This window comes from Odontesthes bonariensis, chromosome 9 (genome assembly GCF_027942865.1).
Source record: "Odontesthes bonariensis isolate fOdoBon6 chromosome 9, fOdoBon6.hap1, whole genome shotgun sequence".
In the NCBI taxonomy this organism is placed as follows: domain Eukaryota; kingdom Metazoa; phylum Chordata; class Actinopteri; order Atheriniformes; family Atherinopsidae; genus Odontesthes; species Odontesthes bonariensis.
Window position 1 is genome coordinate 1,029,801 of NC_134514.1, and position 19,162 is coordinate 1,048,962.

At 47.5% G+C, this 19,162-nt stretch overlaps 2 protein-coding genes across 2 annotated transcripts; both read right to left on the reverse strand.

Annotated features, from left to right (window-relative positions):
- Positions 1–5,087: 5,087 nt before the first annotated feature.
- On the reverse strand, positions 5,088–6,440 carry LOC142388972 (olfactory receptor 11A1-like). Its single transcript, XM_075474523.1, has 2 exons — positions 6,433–6,440; positions 5,088–6,027 (listed from the first exon to the last, which is right to left on the reverse strand). The coding sequence occupies exons 1-2, from the start codon at positions 6,438–6,440 to the stop codon at positions 5,088–5,090; spliced, it is 948 nt and encodes a 315-aa protein (XP_075330638.1).
- A 10,196-nt stretch (positions 6,441–16,636) lies between these two features.
- On the reverse strand, positions 16,637–17,566 carry LOC142388973 (olfactory receptor 4B13-like). The gene has a single exon (XM_075474524.1). It carries the CDS (start codon positions 17,564–17,566, stop codon positions 16,637–16,639), a length of 930 nt encoding a protein of 309 aa, XP_075330639.1.
- Positions 17,567–19,162: the final 1,596 nt, after the last annotated feature.

Here is a 19,162-nt window from a genome sequence, read left to right on the forward strand (position 1 = left end):
TATCGCCCGGTTGGTGACCCCCATATCTCCCGGTTGGTGACCCCCACATAGCCCGGTTGGTGACCACCATATCTCCCGGTTGGTGACCCCCGTATCGCCCGGTTGGTGACCCCCACGTCGCCCGGTTGGTGACCCCCACGTCGCACGGTTGGTGACCACCACGTCGCCCTGTTGGTGACCCCCACGTCGCCCGGTTGGTGACCCCCACGTCGCCCGGTTGGTGACCACCACGTCGCCCTGTTGGTGACCCCCACGTTGCCCGGTTGGTGACCCCCACGTCGCCCTGTTGGTGACCCCCACGTCGCCCGGTTGGTGACCCCTGCATCGCCCGTTTGGTGACAACCACATCGCCCGGTTTGTGACCCCCACATCACCTGGTTGGTGACCCCCACGTCGCCCTGTTGGTGACCCCCACATCGCCCTGTTGGTGACCCCCACGTCGCCCTGTTGGTGACCCCCACGTCGCCCGGTTGGTGACCACCACATCGCCCGGTTGGTGACCCCTGCATCGCCCGGTTGGTGACAACTACATCGCCCTGTTGGTGATCCCCACATCGCCCGGTTGATGACCCCCAGATCACCTGGTTGGTGACCCCCACATCGCCCGGTTGGTGACCCCCACGTCGCCCGGTTGGTGACCCCCATATCGCCCTGTTGGTGATCCCCACATTGCCCGGTTGGTGACCCCCACGTCGCCCTGTTGGTGACCCCCACGTCGCCCGGTTGGTGACCCCCACATCGCCCGGTTGGTGACCCCCACGTCACCCTGTTGGTGACCCCCACATCGCCCTGTTGGTGACCCCCACGTCGCCCGGTTGGTGACCCCCATATCGCCCTGTTGGTGATCCCCACATCGCCCGGTTGGTGACCCCCACGTCGCCCGGTTGGTGACCCCCACATCGCCCTGTTGGTGACAACCACGTCGCCCGGTTGGTGACCCCCATATCGCCCTGTTGGTGATCCCCACATCGCCCGGTTGGTGACCCCCACGTCGCCCGGTTGGTGACCCCCACGTCGCCCGGTTGGTGACCCCCATATCGCCCTGTTGGTGATCCCCACATCGCCCGGTTGGTGACCCCCACGTCACCCTGTTGGTGACCCCCACATCGCCCTGTTGGTTACCCCCACGTCGCCCGGTTGGTGACCCCCACGTCGCCCTGTTGGTGACCCCCACGTCGCCCGGTTGATGACCCCCACGTCGCCCGGTTGATGACCACCACGTCGCCCTGTTGGTGACCCCCACGTCGCCCGGTTGGTGACCACCACATCGCCCTGTTGGTGACCCCCACGTCGCCCTGTTGGTGACCACCACATCGCCCTGTTGGTTACCCCCACGTCGCCCGGTTGGTGACCCCCACGTCGCCCTGTTGGTGACCCCCACGTCGCCCGGTTGATGACCACCACGTCGCCCCGTTGGTGACCCCCACGTCGCCCGGTTGGTGACCACCACATCGCCCTGTTGGTGACCCCCACATCGCCCGGTTGGTGACCCCCACATCGCCTGGTTGGTGACCCCCACGTCACCCTGTTGGTGACCCCCACATCGCCCTGTTGGTGACCCCCACATCGCCCGGTTGGTGACCCCCACGTCGCCCTGTTGGTGACCCCCACATCGCCCTGTTGGTGACCCCCACGTCGCCCGGTTGATGACCACCACGTCGCCCTGTTGGTGACCCCCACGTCGCCCGGTTGGTGACCACCACGTCGCCCGGTTGGTGACCACCACGTCGCCCTGTTGGTGACCCCCACATCGCCCTGTTGGTTACCCCCACGTCGCCCGGTTGGTGACCCCCACGTCGCCCTGTTGGTGACCCCCACGTCGCCCGGTTGATGACCACCACGTCGCCCCGTTGGTGACCCCCACGTCGCCCGGTTGGTGACCACCACGTCGCCTGGTTGGTGACCCCCACATCGCCCTGTTGGTGACCACCACGTCGCCCTGTTGGTGACCCCCACTTCGCCCGGGTGGTGACCACCACTTCGCCCGCTTGGTGACCCCTGCATCGCCCGTTTGGTGACAACCACATCGCCCAGTTGGTGACCCCCACATCGCCCGGTTGGTGACCCCCACATCGCCCGGTTGGTGACCCCCACATCGCCCGGTTGATGACCCCCACATCGCCCGGTTGATGACCCCCACTGGACCGTCTCAGAGGCCTCTTTGCACAGCCTGCACCTGGGGTCCTGTCCGGTATGCTGGACCTCGGCCTGTTATTAGTGCCTCTGCGCTGTGTTTCAGACCAGAGGTTTCCAGCCACTGATCAGACCTCTGGTGACCTGCAATCTGTCGGTGGTACATCGAGCAGACGCTTATCTTTCCAAGAGGTTTTCTCCTCTTCCTTTTTTCTTTCCCCGGGTTTCAGCTACCTGAGACACTCACTTCATACTGGGGGCCAACTTCCTGATGTCTTCCTGGATGTTTGACATTTCTTAATGGATAGCGGCTCTGATGCTAATCGGCTTCCCTCCATCTTTATAGTGTACAATCAGCAGTTTTCAGGATTACACTTTTTTTTTTACCACAAACCAACTGTCAGTTGGACCAACAGTTTTCTTGTTTTCTCAGTTCTCTTTTACATAATAAAGGTTTATTATTGCTATTATATAAATGTGAAGTAATTACTTCTGAATTAATTATATTGAAAGGGAAAAAAACAGTGAACTTTTTTCTACTGTTTAAATGTTTTTATAATTCACGGGTCAAAAATGACCCATAAGACAATCTTTGTACCCTAGTGGTGTACAGCCCACATGGAAACATAAACAGAAATAAAGTCTGACTTTTTCTAATGATGGGGTCCCTTTAGGAAAAGTCATAACATTTCAAGTTGGAAAAAGATAGTTTAAGGTGTTTTTTCTACAGCTAAACATGGTGGTGGCTCACTTTTGACCCGCAGGACAACAGGAGGGTTAAGTCATATCGGTGACTTTATTTTTGTCACAGTGTATCACAGAATATCATAAAGGAAAACAGCAACTCGTCCAGTTTTGTGATGCAATCTATATCATGAAATGCCGAAAACCCAATAAAGGATTTTTGGCATTATTGTGGAAAAGTATGGACACACCTTCAATTCAATTCATTTTTATTTATATAGCGCCAAATACAACAAATGTCATCTCAAGGCACTTAGATAGTAAGTCCAATTCAAGCCAATTGGAATTCAATTAATAATAATCATAATTCATAAAATAATCCAATTCGTTCATATAGAGCCAATTCAAAAACAATTTCCTAGCTAAGGAAACCAACAGATTGCACTGAAAACTTTTTGTTTTTCGGTCCAATCTCCCGGCCTGAGCGTGCCTGAGGCGACTGTGGAGAGAAACGACTCCCTTTTAACAGGAAGAAACCTCTGGCAGAACCAGACTCAGGAAGGGTGGCCATCCGCCTCCACCAGCTGGGGTTTGAGAAGACAGAAAAGGGGGGGGGGGGGGGGGGAAACACGAGTTAATGACCACAATAATGTCACATATACATAAAGAGAGTAAAGTGAGGAAAGGTGTGACAGATGAGGCCCCCCAGCAGTCTAGGCCTATAGCAGCTTAACTATGGGATGTTTCAGGATTACCTGAGCCATCCCTAACTATAAGCTTTATCAGAAAGGAAAGTTTTAAGCCTGGTCTTAAAAGTGGAAAGGGTGTCTGCTTCCCGGAGATTTACTGGCAGCTTATTCCACAATTGAGGGGCCTGATAACTGAAGGCTCTGCCTCCCATTCTACTTTTAGAAACTCTGGGAACCTCAAGTAAACCTGCAGTTTGGGAACGAAGTGCTCTGTTAGGAAAATATCTTACAATGAGATCTTTAAGATATGATGGAGCTCGGTCATTAAGAGCTTTATATGGAAGGAGAAGAATCTTAAATTCTATTCTGAATTTAACAGGGAGCCAATGAAGAGAAGCTAAAACTGGAGAAATATGATCTCTCCTTCAATTGGAATGTGCACAAAAGAACTGATGGAGAGACTAACATATATTGTAAAAAGAAAAAGAATTTTGCTCACTTATGGAGACCTTAGATGGACTTTCTGGAAACTCACAACCTTGAATTTTGATTAACTGCACAAGTTCTGCAGTTTGTGCACTGCTGTGACACTATTGGAATATAATATTTTTTAATTAATTATTATTTATCTACATCATCATCTGAAACACAAATATCTGTTTATTTATTTTTATTCTATTTTTTTATTATTATTATTATTATTATTATTATTATTATTATTATTATTATTACTATTATTTACCAGATGGGGATATATTGTTCATGTTTAAATCAATGAAAAATCATTATAAAAATATTTTTAAAAAAAAAAGTGCACAAGTTCTGCAGTTTGTGCACTGCTGTGACCCTATTGGAATATAATATTTTTTAATTAATTATTATTTATCTACATTAGTATTATTTTGTTTGTTTTATTCTATGTTTATATCTGTTTATTTATTTTTATTCTATTTTATTTTTTCATTATTACTATTATTATTATTATTACTATTATTTGCCAGATGGGGATATAATGTTCATGTTTAAATGTCAATGTTTAAATCAATGAAAAATCATTATAAAAATATGTTTAAGATGTCACTTCAAGAGGTTTTTTAATCACAGAAGAGAGGACAAAGTTTGTGTATTTATGACTCAGCTATGGATATAACTGCACAGCTAACAGAATTAAATTAATGTAACTGTGAAATTCATTCTCATGATGAATCCCTAAACCATTTAAAATCATCCTTTTCATTAACCCCTTAACGCCTGAATTTATATAGCCGTATATAAAAAAATGTTTTGTGTGTGTTTTAGCCTTTAAGTAGATGGTAAATAATGCTGAGATTATTAATTTCACTTTTGCACAAAAAATAAATAGAAATTTTGGTATGTTACCAGGCATAATGGTCAATAATAAGATAACAACAACACAGTAATATAACAGTGAAAAAACAATATTTTTTATTCACCCTTTTTTTTTAAACATATTTATTTATATAAAGGTTCCTGGGTCCGTAGTGAATATGGACTAACCGGCATTGGGGGAATAAAGATGCTATCTCAGCTGGTTGTAGCATATATGCGACAATAAGGCGTTTAGAGGTTAAAAACAAACTTTTTCCCACACAGAAGACTTCTGCATAAACTGTGTATCTTCGACACGTTGAGTCCATAAAGAACGGGGTTAAAGAGCGGCTGGCAGGTCAGATAATACACCGACAACACGATGCGCAGCATGCTGGGCACGCCGCTCAGGTCGAACCGGCCGTGTAAGATTTCAAAGCAGCAGCCGAAGGAGAAGTTAAGCAGAGAAGCCAGGTGAGGCGTGCAGGTTCTGGCAGCCTTCTGACGGGTCTGCGTGGACCCAGAATAACACACTCTGAGGATCCTCATGTAGCTGTAAAAGATCAGAACTGCAGGAGAAATGACTAAAAGGCACATGATGAGGAGGCCATAGATGTTGATGGCTGTGAACTCAGAGCAGGCCAGCTTCACGATGGAGTAGTTGTCACAGAAAACTTTGTTAATGACGTTTCCACACAGCCGCAGAGCTGCGGTCATGGAAACCAACACGACAATAGCAAGAAAAGGGTAAAACCACACGATGAACACCAGCCTGGCGGTCCTCCCAGGCGCCATCAGAGTGTTGTACTGCAGAGGAAAACAGATGGCGAGGTATCTGTCATAAGCCATGATGGATAAGTTACTGAGCTGCACACTTCCATAAGTGTACAAGCAGAAAACCTGCAGGAAGCAGAGAGGAGCAGAAACAGTGTGAACGTCAGAGAGGATCTGAATCAGCAGGAATGGAAACAGCCCTGAACTACCATACAGCTCATTCACAAACAGGCTGCACAGGAACATGTACATGGGTTCATGTAAGCTCCTGTTCACACCGATAACCACGATGAGCAGAACATTAGAGCTGATGATCAGGGCGTACAAACACATGACCACAAAGAAAAATAAATATCTGAAGGCTCTGATGTCAAAGTAAGCAGCGAGGGTGAAATACGAAACCTTTGTGTCGTTCATCCTCTGTGTCACATCAGGATTATCTCTGGGAACAATCTGAAACAGAAGCTGTGAGTATAAATCATTTCATGTCATCACACAGATGCAGCTCAGCTTCCAGCTCAGGATAAAGTCTTTATAGCAGCAGCTGAGCCTCCCAGAAGGCTGACAGTGTTCTGACGGTGGAAGTTCCTCCCAGAGACGTTACAGCTCTGCCTCCTTTAACCTGCCCACAGAAGGAATGTGATGCAATCATCCCAGGACTTACTGCTTCCCACCTGCTTCCCACTGTCTCCTGCATCAAACTGGCATTACAAACACCTGTTGCAGAAACGCATGAATGTACAAGAGAGTGTGATGAACAAATGTTCAATGTGACAGGTTTAAGGTCAGACTCAGGTTGTATTCAGACACCCTGTACGCTCACATTAGCATCATAGCACATCTGCCAGGCGCCGCCATGAAAAGAGGCACAACGTAAAGGTCAAGAGCATTCATGCTTTTACAAGAAGCTCTGTGGCTAATTCAGGTGCTACGGCCTCTGTGGCTAATTCAGGCGCTGCGGCCTCTGTGGCTAATTTAGGCGCTACGGCCTCTGTGGCTAATTCAGGCGCTACGGCCTCTGTGGCTAATTCAGGCGCTACGGCCTCTGTGGCTAATTCAGGCGCTACGGCCTCTGTGGCTAATTCAGGCGCTGCGGCCTCTGTGGCTAATTTAGGCGCTACGGGCTCTGTGGCTAATTCAGGCGCTACGGGCTCTGTGGCTAATTCAGGCGCTGCGGCCTCTGTGGCTAATTTAGGCGCTGCGGCCTCTGTGGCTAATTCAGGCGCTACGGGCTCTGTGGCTAATTCAGGCGCTGCGGCCTCTGTGGCTAATTCAGGCGCTACGGCCTCTGTGGCTAATTCAGGCGCTACGGCCTCTGTTGCTAATTCAGGCGCTACGGCCTCTGTGCTAATTTAGGCGCTACGGGCTCTGTGGCTAATTCAGGCGCTACGGCCTCTGTGGCTAATTCAGGCGCTACGGACTCTGTGCTAATTTAGGCGCTGCGGACTCTGTGGCTAATTCAGGCGCTACGGCCTCTGTGGCTAATTCAGGCGCTACGGCCTCTGTGGCTAATTCAGGCGCTACGGACTCTGTGGCTAATTCAAGCGCTACGGCCTCTGTGGCTAATTCAGGCGCTACGGCCTCTGTGGCTAATTCAGGCGCTACGGCCTCTGTGCTAATTCAGGCGCTACGGCCTCTGTGCTAATTTAGGCGCTACGGGCTCTGTGGCTAATTCAGGCGCTACGGCCTCTGTGGCTAATTCAGGCGCTACGGCCTCTGTGGCTAATTCAGGCGCTACGGCCTCTGTGGCTAATTCAGGCACTACGGCCTCTGTGCTAATTCAGGCGCTACGGCCTCTGTGCTAATTCAGGCGCCACGGCCTCTGTGGCTAATTCAGGCGCTACGGCCTCTGTGGCTAATTCAGGCGCTACGGCCTCTGTGGCTAATTCAGGCGCTACGGCCTCTGTGGCTAATTCAGGCGCTACGGCCTCTGTGCTAATTCAGGCGCTACGGCCTCTGTGCTAATTTAGGCGCTACGGGCTCTGTGGCTAATTCAGGCGCTACGGCCTCTGTGGCTAATTTAGGCGCTACAGGCTCTGTGCTAATTTAGGCGCTACGGCCTCTGTGGCTAATTTAGGCGCTACGGCCTCTGTGCTAATTTAGGCGCCACGGGCTCTGTGGCTAATTCAGGCGCTACGGCCTCTGTGCTAATTTAGGCGCTACGAGCTCTGTGGCTAATTCAGGCGCTACGGCCTCTGTTGCTAATTTAGGCGCTACGGGCTCTGTGGCTAATTCAGGCGCTACGGCCTCTGTGGCTAATTCAGGCGCTACGGCCTCTGTGGCTAATTCAGGCGCTACGGCCTCTGTGCTAATTTAGGCGCTACGGGCTCTGTGGCTAATTCAGGCGCTACGGCCTCTGTGGCTAATTCAGGCGCTACGGCCTCTGTGGCTAATTCAGGCGCTACGGGCTCTGTGGCTAATTCAGGCGCTACGGCCTATGTGCTAATTTAGGCGCTACGGGCTCTGTGGCTAATTCAGGCGCTACGGCCTCTGTGGCTAATTCAGGCGCTACGGCCTCTGTGGCTAATTCAGGCGCTACGGCCTCTGTGGCTAATTCAGGCGCTACGGCCTCTGTGCTAATTCAGGCGCTACGGGCTCTGTGGCTAATTCAGGCGCTGCGGCCTCTGTGGCTAATTCAGGCGCTACGGCCTTTGTGGCTGCCGGGGTCCAGCTGGAGGTCTCTGGACTCTGTGGCTATGGCTGGAGAGGAGCTGTACAGCGCGCCTACCTCTTCTGGGTTCATGCCAAAAATGTCCTGGCATGGCTCCATACATCGTCCAGTTTAGCCGTCCATTTCTGGAGTCTCCGCATCTTTAAAAGAAAATTTAAGAGTTTATTATGGTGAGCTGAGAGGGAAAATGACAGATCTGTTGGGTGGTTTCATACGGTGAAGATGATGCTCAAGATTAATTAAACACAATCAATTCAACCTGGAGAGACTCACACGGAGAGATAGGGAGACAATTGCAAGGTTTATTGTCAATATTTCTTTGGCGCTCGGGCCCCGGTGGAGGACATGCAAGCTGAACCGCTGTGAGCTTGCAAGTCCGGCATATGGAGATAGATGCTGAATATCTTCCCCCCCAAAAACTGAGCCGGGGCCGAGCTGGTGAGGGACTGGCTGCAAGGTGAGGAAGGAGCCTGTGAGAAGGGTTGCCCACCCTCCAAAAAAAGAAGAGAGCCCGCCTGGGCTGCCTGAGGAGAGAAAGAACGAGAGAGTGAGTCCGCCTGGGCTGCGGTAGACTGAGCCTGCCTGGGCTGCCTGAGGAGAGAGAGACAGGGAGATTGAGCCCGCCTGGGCTGCAGCAGATTGAGAGAAAGGGAGAGTGAGCCCGCCTGGGCTGCAGCAGATTGAGAGAAAGGGAGAGTGAGCCCGCCTGGGCTGCCTGAGGAGAGGGAGAACGTGAGAGTGAGCCCGCCTGGCTGCCGTGGATTGAGCCTGCCTGGGCTGCCTGCGGAGAGAGAGAAAGGGAGAGTAAGTCCGCCTGGCTGCCGTGGATTGAGCCCACCTGGGCTGCCTGCGGACAGAGAGAAAGAGAGAGTGAGCCCTCCTGGGCTGCAGAGGAGTGAGCCCGCCTGGGCTGCCGGGAAGTGAGCCCGCCTGGGCTGCGGCAGGAACTGTGAGCCCGCCTGGGCTGCGTCAGGAACTGTGAGCCCGCCTGAGCTGCAGGAACAGTGAGCCCGTCTGGGCTGCAGGAACAGTGAGCCCGTCTGGGCTGCAGGAACAGTGAGCCCGTCTGGGCTGCAGGAACAGTGAGCCCGTCTGGGCTGCAGGAACAGTGAGCCTTGACCAACAAGCGACAGCTAATGCATGCAGCTTGCAGATGAACCGGTAAAGCCCCAGGCAGGAGCGCCTTATATGTGGATCTGGATGGTTGATGAACGATTGCCAACACCTGGAGGTTGATGAGTGACTGCCAACACCTGGTGAGTCTGCCATGTTAAATTTGCGGCTTCGCCTTCATTTCATGTTAATCTTCCATTTAAGGTGTCCAAATTAAATCAAACTCTTTGTTTATTTTCATGAAGTATTTATTTAACTTATTTTAACATTCAATAATTTGTTTACTTTCATTTATTTTTGATTTAGTTTGACTGATGTTGATACAACAGAAAAGTACAGCAAGAAGCTTCTGGCGACGTGGCGGCAGGAACCGATCTGGCGGGCGGCCAGACATCCGGTGACGGGGGAGCCCCCCTTCAAGGGATGGATCCCAGACATTCCAAAAAGAGGGTGGGAGGGAGGGGCTTGAAACTGTGGGTCCTTAGGCTGTGGTTCTCTGGAATCTCTGGGTTGTCTGGGCTCACTGGGCTCTCTGGGCACTCTAGGCTCTGGCTCTGTGGCCTCTATGGGCGCTAGCTATGGCTCTCTGGGCTCTCTAGGCTCTGGTGTTAGCTCTGGCTCTCTAGGCTCTGGCGCTAGCTCTAGTTCCCTAGGCCCTCTAGGCTCTGGCGCTAGCTCTGGCTCTCTGGGCGCTAGCTCTGGCTCTGTGGCCTCTATGGGCACTAGCTCTGTGGATGCTATGGGCGCTAGTTCTCTGGACTCTGTGGCTGCTAAATTTCTGGACTCTGTGGCTGCTAGCTCTCTGGACTCTGTGGCTGCTAGTTCTCTGGACTCTGTGGCTGCTAAATTTCTGGACTCTGTGGCTGCTAAATTTCTGGACTCTGTGGCTGCTAGCTCTCTGGACTCTGTGGCTTCCAGCTCTCTGGGCTGTCTTCTTCTCAATGCAAAAAAGACAAAAGAACTGATAATTGATTTCAGGACGGGGAGTCATATCCACCAGAGTATGGTCATAAATGGGGAAGGGATTGAGGTTGTGGGCAATTACAAATACCTGGGAACAATAATAGATGACAAATTAACATGGGCTTGGAATACCGATGCCATCTATAAAAAGGGGCTGCAAAGGCTTTATTTTATGCGAAAGCAAAGGAATTGAAGAGTCGACAGAAACATGATGCGTCTTTTTTACCATTCTTTTGTTGAGAGCATTTTATGTTTCTGCTCTGTGGCCTGGTATTTTTCTCTGTCAGTAGCAAATAAAAACAAGCTTCATAAGATAATTAATATGGCCAGCAAGATTGCCTGCCAGCCATTTAACAGCATGGCCATGACTGTTGAAGCAAGGGTGGTAAAGAAGGCACATACTTTCTGTGATGATGTGTCACACCCCTTACATCAGAAATATGAGTTGTTGCCTTCAGGCAGGAGGTTCAGGCTGCCTTTATTCCAGACAAACAGAGCCTGTAGATCATTCATACCCACCAGTACATCCCTGTTAAATAAGGGACTGTGAAATTGTACCTTAACAGACATCCGAAGTCTCCCGGAAGGTCCGGGAGTCTCCCTGATATTGATAGTTAATCACGGATGCCCGCGAGTCGGATAAAATATCCCGGATTTTAGACTATTCGAGGGAGTTTTTTTTTTTTTTTTCAATGCGAGTGAGAGCGTGCAGGCAATAAAATAACTCGTGCACCATGCGCGTTTCGACGGCGCAGGCACGAGAGAGAGAGGGGTGTGGGGAGAGGTTGCTTGTGAAACCTGTGCGTATCTGTCCAAAGCGACTGCTTGTCGGGGGGGACGACGACTGAGTAATCTCCCTGAAATGAGTTTTTGGAACTTGGGATGTCTGCCTTAATAACCCATTGCACTTGGTCTCCGAATAACTGCACTTTACAATTGTATTCTATTTTAAAATATGAGGGGTTTGTTCTTTGTTCTATGTCATCCTGTCTTTTTTGTCCTGGGGTGGGGGTGGGGTGTGCTTGTTTATTGTGTATTTTTGTTTTTTGTAATTGTATCAGACGCACTGTCAATGGCACAGAACAATTTTCTGCAAAGACAAATAAATCTATCTATCTATCTTTCTATCTATGGGCTCTGTGGCTGCTAGCTCTCTGGACTCTGTGGCTGCTAGCTCTCTAGACTCTGTGGCTGCTAGCTCTCTGGGCTCAGTGGCTGCTAGCTCTCTGTGCTCTGTGGCTGCTAGCTCTCTGGACTCTGTGGCTGCTAGCTCTCTGGGCTCTGTGGCTTCTAGCTCTCTTGGCTCAGTGGCTGCTAGCTCTCTGGACTCTGTGGCTGCTAGCTCTCTGGACTCTGTGGCTGCTAGCTCTCTGGGCTCTGTGGCTTCTAGCTCTCTTGGCTCAGTGGCTGCTAGCTCTCTGGACTCTGTGGCTGCTAGCTCTCTGGACTCTGTGGCTGCTAGCTCTCTGGGCTCTGTGGCTGCTAGCTCTCTGGGCTCTGTGGCTGCTAGCTCTCTGGACTCTGTGGCTGCTAGCTCTCTGGACTGTGGCTGCTAGCTCTCTGGAGTCTGTGGCTGCTAGCTCTCTGGACTCTGTGGCTGCTAGCTCTCTGGACTCTGTGGCTGCTAGCTCTCTGGGCTCTGTGGCTGCTAGCTCTCTGGACTCTGTGGCTGCTAGCTCTCTGGGCTCTGTGGCTGCTAGCTCTCTGGGCTCTGGCTGCTAGCTCTCTGGACTCTGTGGCTGCTAGCTCTCTGGACTCTGTGGCTGCTAGCTCTCTGGACTCTGTGGCTGCTAGCTCTCTGGGCTCTGTGGCTGCTAATTCTCTGGACTCTGTGGCTTCTAGCTCTAACTTTTCAGCAGAGGGTGACAGCAGCTGCTGAGTTGCCTCATTATGAAAGTTCCCACTGGTGTTTTACAGACATCCCAAGTTCCAAAATCTCATTTCAGGGAGATGCTTATCGAAACCCCCCCCCCCCCCCCCCCCACACACACACACACACACGCACACATATTTTCTTTAATTAATTTACGCTTAATTTATTTTGCATATTTATCTATCCTATTTATTATCAACATATTAAATTGGGGATTTTTTAAAAGGCTTAGACAGGCTGGATATAGATAGTTAGATACTGTAGCTGGCTAGTTAGATATAGAACTACACAATTTAGTAACTAAATGTGTATTTATACTTTAAATAAGTGTTTGATACGTTTTGCTTTATTTTATAACAGCATTTAACCTACAGAAATAAAATGCAGATGATGGTGCGTTCAACTTAGCCTACCTCCACATGTTTTTACAGTCATTAAGTCCGCCGTGGGCAATACTGAAGTCACTATTGCATACAGTGCACCTCGCCACGGTGTCATCATTCTTCACCTTCACTAGACATGGATATACTTTAGTATATTCTGCTGTAAAATTAGTCTTATATTTTCGTTTTTACCCTCTGCCATTTGGCAGGATGCACAGTTTTGAGTGGTAACTTAGGTGACTGTCGGAGAGTAAATCGAAGCCCTCCCACACCGAACGTTATTGGTTTATTTTGCTGACTAAACCAATCAGCTGACCAGCAGTCGCCCTGAACGCTCGTTGAACAGAGCATACGCACAGGTTTCACAAGCAACCTCTCACACCCCTCTCTCTCTCTCTCTCTCTCGTGCCTGCGCAGTCCAAACGCGCATGGTGCACGAGTTATTGTGTTGCCTGCACGCTCTCACTCGCGTTGAAAAAAAAAAAAAAAAACACTCCCTCGAATAGTCTAAAATCCGGGATATTTTATCCGACTCGCGGGCATCCGTGATTAACTATCAATATCAGGGAGACTCCCGGAACTTCCGGGAGACTTGGGATGTCTGGTTTTAGTTTCCCACCATCTCTGCTCCCCCCCAACTGAACACATCCACTTCTGTCCCTTTTTTCCACCCACTTTTGTGTCGGCTTTGTTTCCCTGCTGATCATGAAAGGCCTTTAATCCCAATAACATGTTGAAGTCTCTGTCACAGAATGCTGTGATCGACCGTATTAAATGCAGCACTGATGGAGATTTCTTTTCTGTGTGAATCACAATAATTTATACAGCAAATATCTGTTTGAATCAGATGCTAAATTATTTATCAGGAAGATATTTTATCCTCCAAAACTGCCCTGTTCAGGATGTAGTACTTAAAGAGAACTTGATACATTTGTGTGGGCTTACAAAGAGGAACATTTGTGTTTGGTCAAGTACTTCAAGCATATTCTTTCTACCTTCTGATCATTATCATTTCACATTCAATCTCCACCACAGCTGTTCAAATCTGTTAACTTAAAGTTGTTCCTCTCTGTAAACACAACATTTAAATTCAGATATATGTCTGCGTCAATCAAGCTTGTGAATAAATAAGCACAGGAAACAGGATGTAGCTCAATATGAATATTTAAGTCTTTCAAAATATTTGACTTTTTTGATCAGTATTTATGTCATATGTTGGTGTAGATTCTCAAAACGCGCTCTAGGCGCTAGCTCTGGCTCCAGCTCTCTGGGCGCTAGCTCTTTGGGCTCTCTCTCAAAATGGGAAAAAGTGGGAAAATTGTGGCCCCAACTGCCAAAAACTACCCTATTTTAGAGGCCTTATAACTCAGCCATACAGCATGGCACAGACCTCATTCAAAGTCTATATGTGAGAGGAGACTCTCAGCTTTAACTGAGTCAAAGGGTTTGTTGATACATTATACAGCTTTGATACAACGGCAGTTTACGTTTTAGGAAGACTACATCTCAGCTGAGGTGTCTCCCCCATTCTGTTTCTCACTCTAAATTCGATACTGCACCAATTCCTCGAACAAATGTCTCTCATGTCCGAAATATCTGCCCGATCTGGACAAATTTTACTTCAAAATGTAGGTATTTTTGTCCTCTTTCACACAAAGTTACACTCATTGAGCTCTGCCTCACAGATTTCTCACAAATTGCCTCTGAGCGCAGAGAGTCGGCCCTCCAGCTGACATTCCTCCCATTATAACCTCCTAAAATCATAAAATTAATGTGAAAAATGATTTTAAAACAGCCATAAAAAATGAGCCAAACATAGTAGCCGAATAAAAATTACACTGCTAGCTTCTGCCGTCTCTTGGGGTGCTGACGGTTCAAGAATTATTCGGATACGACTTGTACTTTTCGAACAGCGACCGTTTGTTCAAGACAGGCTACAGTAGAAATTATACTCCAATTTTAAGAAGCCATATAAAAGAAGCATGAGCCTGAACATTCAATAATTTGTTTACTTTCTTTTTTTTAAAATTTAGTTTGACTGATGTTGATACAACAGAAAAGTCTAGCAAGAAGCTTCCGGTGACGTGGAGGCGCGGTCTGGCGGGCGGTCTGGTGGGCTCTCTGGGCTCTCTGGGCTCTCTGGGCTCTCTGGGCTCTGGTGCTAGCTCTGGCTCTGTGGCCTCTATGGGCGCTAGCTATGGCTTTCTGGGCTCTCTAGGCTCTGGCGCTAGCTCTGGATCTCTGGGCGCTAGCTCTGGCTCTGTGGCCTCTATGGGCACTAGCTCTGTGGCCTCTATTGGCGCTAGCTCTGTGGACGCTATGGGCACTAGTTCTCTGGACTCTGTGGCTTCTAGCTCTCTGGGCTCTGTGGCTGCTAGCTATCTGGACTCTGTGGCTGCTAGCTCTCTGGACTCTGTGGCTGCTAGCTCTCTGGACTCTGTGGCTGCTAGCTCTCTGGGCTATGTGGCTGCTAGCTCTCTGGGCTATGTGGCTGCTAGCTATCTGGACTCTGTGGCTTCTAGCTCTCTGGACTCTGTGGCTGCTAGCTCTCTGGACTCTGTGACTGCTAGCTCTCTGGACTCTGCTAGCTCTCTGGACTCTGTGGATGCTAAATCTCTGGACTCTGTGGCTGCTAGCTCTCTGGGCTCTGTGGCTGCTAGCTATCTGGACTGGGAGTCTGTGGACTGTGGTGTTGGAGAGGTGAGGGAGGATCTGTACAGCGTGATGAGTTTTTATGGCTCCATGTCAAAAATGTCCAGCAACAAATCACGCTGTACACTCCTCGCATGAGTCAAGACGTCTGCCAGGTTCTCAGTCCAATTCTGGAGATTCCGTTTTTCTAAAAGAAAGTCCAGCAGATCGTTAGTCACCTTAGGTGGTGTCCCACTCCAAGCAGCGCCAGAAGTCTTCGTATAAATCCCAGAACCTGTCGGAGTCCGCTGCATCCATGGCTGGTGATTTCCTTCTGTCAGGGGTGGGGTGGCAGAACACTAATACAGACTTCAAAAGGTAAAAGCAAACTGGGTTTATTTTAAGAAACAGAGTCAACAAAAGGCCGCATGACAAAACTAGACTGTGGGAACAAAAACATGAATATAAACTGTGATAAGAAAACAAATGACTTGACATGGCATGAAAAGCACTTAGCTTAAGTGGTGGCAAGACAAAGGAGATGGTGAATTCAGGGAAAGGAAATCACAAACTGAAAGGGGAGCCTGAGAAATAAATACTAAACTGGGAGTGATTGACAAATGAGTGAAACTGTGGGGAAGACAATGGCAAAACTAAAACTAAACATGAACTCAAAAACCAAGACATAAACAACCTAAAACACGATAAAAACATAAAACTAAAAACATGGAGAAAACCCAATGTTTTTAGTTTTATTATAGACGTGACAATGTCGCGGTGGATTGCGGACACAAAGGCAAAGACAGATGTTTTCAGCAGCATATTTCCTGCCCTTCTCATGAATACAGATGTTTTGACTTTGGTCTTTTCATGAGGAAAATTAAAGATGTCGAACACACCAATTTCCTAAAGGCACGAGTGAAATTCACGACTTAAAATGTGACAAACACTGCAAAAAAGAACTTACATTTCACTGTTAAACTGTTCAACATTTATCAGACTGTTTTGTGTTGATTAAAAAAATCAGGAAACTTGATGTGGAATTCAATTCAATTCATTTTTATTTATATAGCGCCAAGTACAACAAATGTCATCTCAAGGCACTTAGATAATAAAGTCCAATTCAAGCCAATTGGAATTCAATTAATTGGAATTGGAATTGCTATTAAAGGTAATATTCAGGTCTTTATGAGGTGCTGAACAAACCTCATATCTGCTCACATTCATCTGAATCTGATGCGGGGCTTTTTGAAGGAACACAGAAGAGGTTCTGTTCCTGTATTCAGAGATTTAAAAGAGGCTAAAAACGTGCATCAGTGTGTTTTATGGCTGCGTGATGAAGATAAGCAGAGCTACTTTAAAATCTTATCCGATTAATTAAAATAAACTTATTTCAATTCTTTATATTTGAAATAAGATCTTTACAAATATTCCGGATCTTGGACATGTTCAGACCATATATCGCAGGATTAAAAAGAGGCTGAACCGTGAAGAAATATAATGACAGAAAAATACGCAACACCTTCGGTACATGACTCATGTTAAATCTGCTCTGTGATATTTCAAAGGTGCCAGCAAAGGTAAAGTTCAAGATGGAAGCCAGGTGAGGCGTGCAGGTGCTGACAGCTTTCTGTCGGGTCTGTTTGGATCCAGAGAAACATACAATAAAAATCTGAATGTAAGTGTAAAGGATTAGAAATAAAGCAACAATGATTGTGCCAAAAGTAGCAATGAGCCCATAGATGTTGATTAAAGTTGTGTCATAGCATGCCAGTTTGACCACAGAGTGCATATCACAGTAAACTTTGTTAATCCTGTTCCCACACAGCTGCAATGGTGTAAGCAGAGATAAAGAGATAACCAAACCAAAAAAAGGATATATCCACGTCACAGAGATGAGAATGGCAATCTTTTTAGGTGTCATACGTGAGATGTACTGCAGAGGATAACAGATAGCAAGATATCTGTCATAGGACATGACAGCGAGGTTTAAAAACTCTACAGCTCCGTAAGAATGAACAATAAAAACCTGCAGGAAGCAAAGAGGAGCAGAAACAGTGTGAACGTCAGAGAGGATCTGAATCAGCAGGAATGGAAACAGCCCTGAACTACCATACAGCTCATTCACAAACAGGCTGCACAGAAACATGTACATGGGTCCATGTAAGCTCCTGTTCACACCGATAACCACGATGAGCAGAACATTAGAACCAACTATTAAAATATACAATGACAGGGTGAATATAAAATAAAAGTACTTTAAAAGTCCAGGGTCAAAGTAACCACCAAGTGTGAAATATGAAACCTGTGAGGTGTTCATCATGATGAATCATTCTACACATCAAACAAAGAATGAGTTCATGTTCTGTGAAACAAAGTTGTTGCATTTTTCCTGGTTCAAATCTGCCTTTTTCAACAAGCTCCCGCTGAAAGATAAAACACACACAAAGCCACCACTGAGAGGACCATCCATGCTTCAAACCTGCTGTCCTGCTTCAGTCTCTCTGCCGACTGAAACATTTCAACTTCCTAAACATCTTTTAACTTTTCAGCAGAGGGTGACAGCAGCTGCTGAGTTGCCTCATTATGAAAGTTCCCACTGGTGTTTTAGTTTCCCACCATCTCTGCCCCCCCCCCCCCCCCAACTGAACACATCCACTTCCGTCCCTTTTTTCCACCCACTTTTGTGTCGGCTTTGTTTCCCTGCTGATCATGAAAGGCCTTTAATCCCAATAACATGTTGAAGTCTCTGTCACAGAATGCTGTGATCGACCGTATTAAATGCAGCACTGATGGAGATTTCTTTTTTGTGTGAATCACAATAATTTATACAGCAAATATCTGTTTGAATCAGAGGCTAAATGATTTATCAGGAAGATATTTTATCCTCCAAAACAGCCCTGTTCAGGATGTAGTACGTAAAGAGAACTTGATACATTTGTGATGGGCTTACAAAGAGGAACATTTGTGCTTTGTCAAGTACTCCAAGCATATTCTTTCTACCTTGTGATCATAATCATTTCACATTCAATCTCCACCACAGCTGTTCAAATCTGTTAACTTAAAGTTGTTCCTCTCTGTAAACACAACATTTAAATTCAGATGCGTCAATCAAGCCTGTGAATTAATAACAGAGGAAGCAGGATGTAGCTCAATATGAGTAGTTAACTCGTTCAAGATATTTGACGTATAGATCAGTATTTATGTCATATGTTGGTGTAGATTCTCAAAACGCGCTCTAGGCACTAACTCTGGCTCCGGCTCTCTGGGCGCTAGCTCTTTGGGCTCTCTCTCAAAATGGGAAAAAGTGGGAAAATTGTGGCGCCAACTGCCAAAAACTGCCCTATTTTAGAGGCCTTATAACTCAGCCATACAGCATCGCACAGACCTCATTCAAAGTCTATATGTGACAGTAGACTCTCGGCTTTAACTGAACTAAAGGGTTTGTTGATACATTATACAGCTTTGACACAATGGCAGTTTACGTTTTAGGAAGACTACATCTCAGCTGAGGTGTCTCTCCCACTCTGTTTCTTACTCGAAATTCGATACTGCACCAATTCCTCGAACAAATGTCATTCATATCCAAAATATCTGCCCAATCTGGACAAATTTTACTTAAAAATGTAGGTATTTTTGTCCTCTTTCACACAGTCACACTCATTGAGCTTTGCATCACAGATTTCTCACAAATTGCCTCTGAGGGCAGAGAGTTGGCCCTCCAGCTGACATTCCGCCCATTATAAACGCCTAAAATCATAAAATTAATGTGAAAAATTATTTTAAAACGGCCATTAAAAACGAGCCAAACATAGTAGCCGAATAAAAATTACACTGCTGGCTTCTGCCGTCTCTTGGGGTGCTGACGGTTCAAGAATTATTCGGATACGACTTTTACTTTTCGAACAGCGCCCATTTG

What these genes read in the sequence shown, in the direction of transcription:
- LOC142388973 (XM_075474524.1), bottom strand. Translation starts at nt 17,566, where the DNA reads ATGATGAACACCTCACAGGTTTCATATTTCACACTTGGTGGTTACTTT.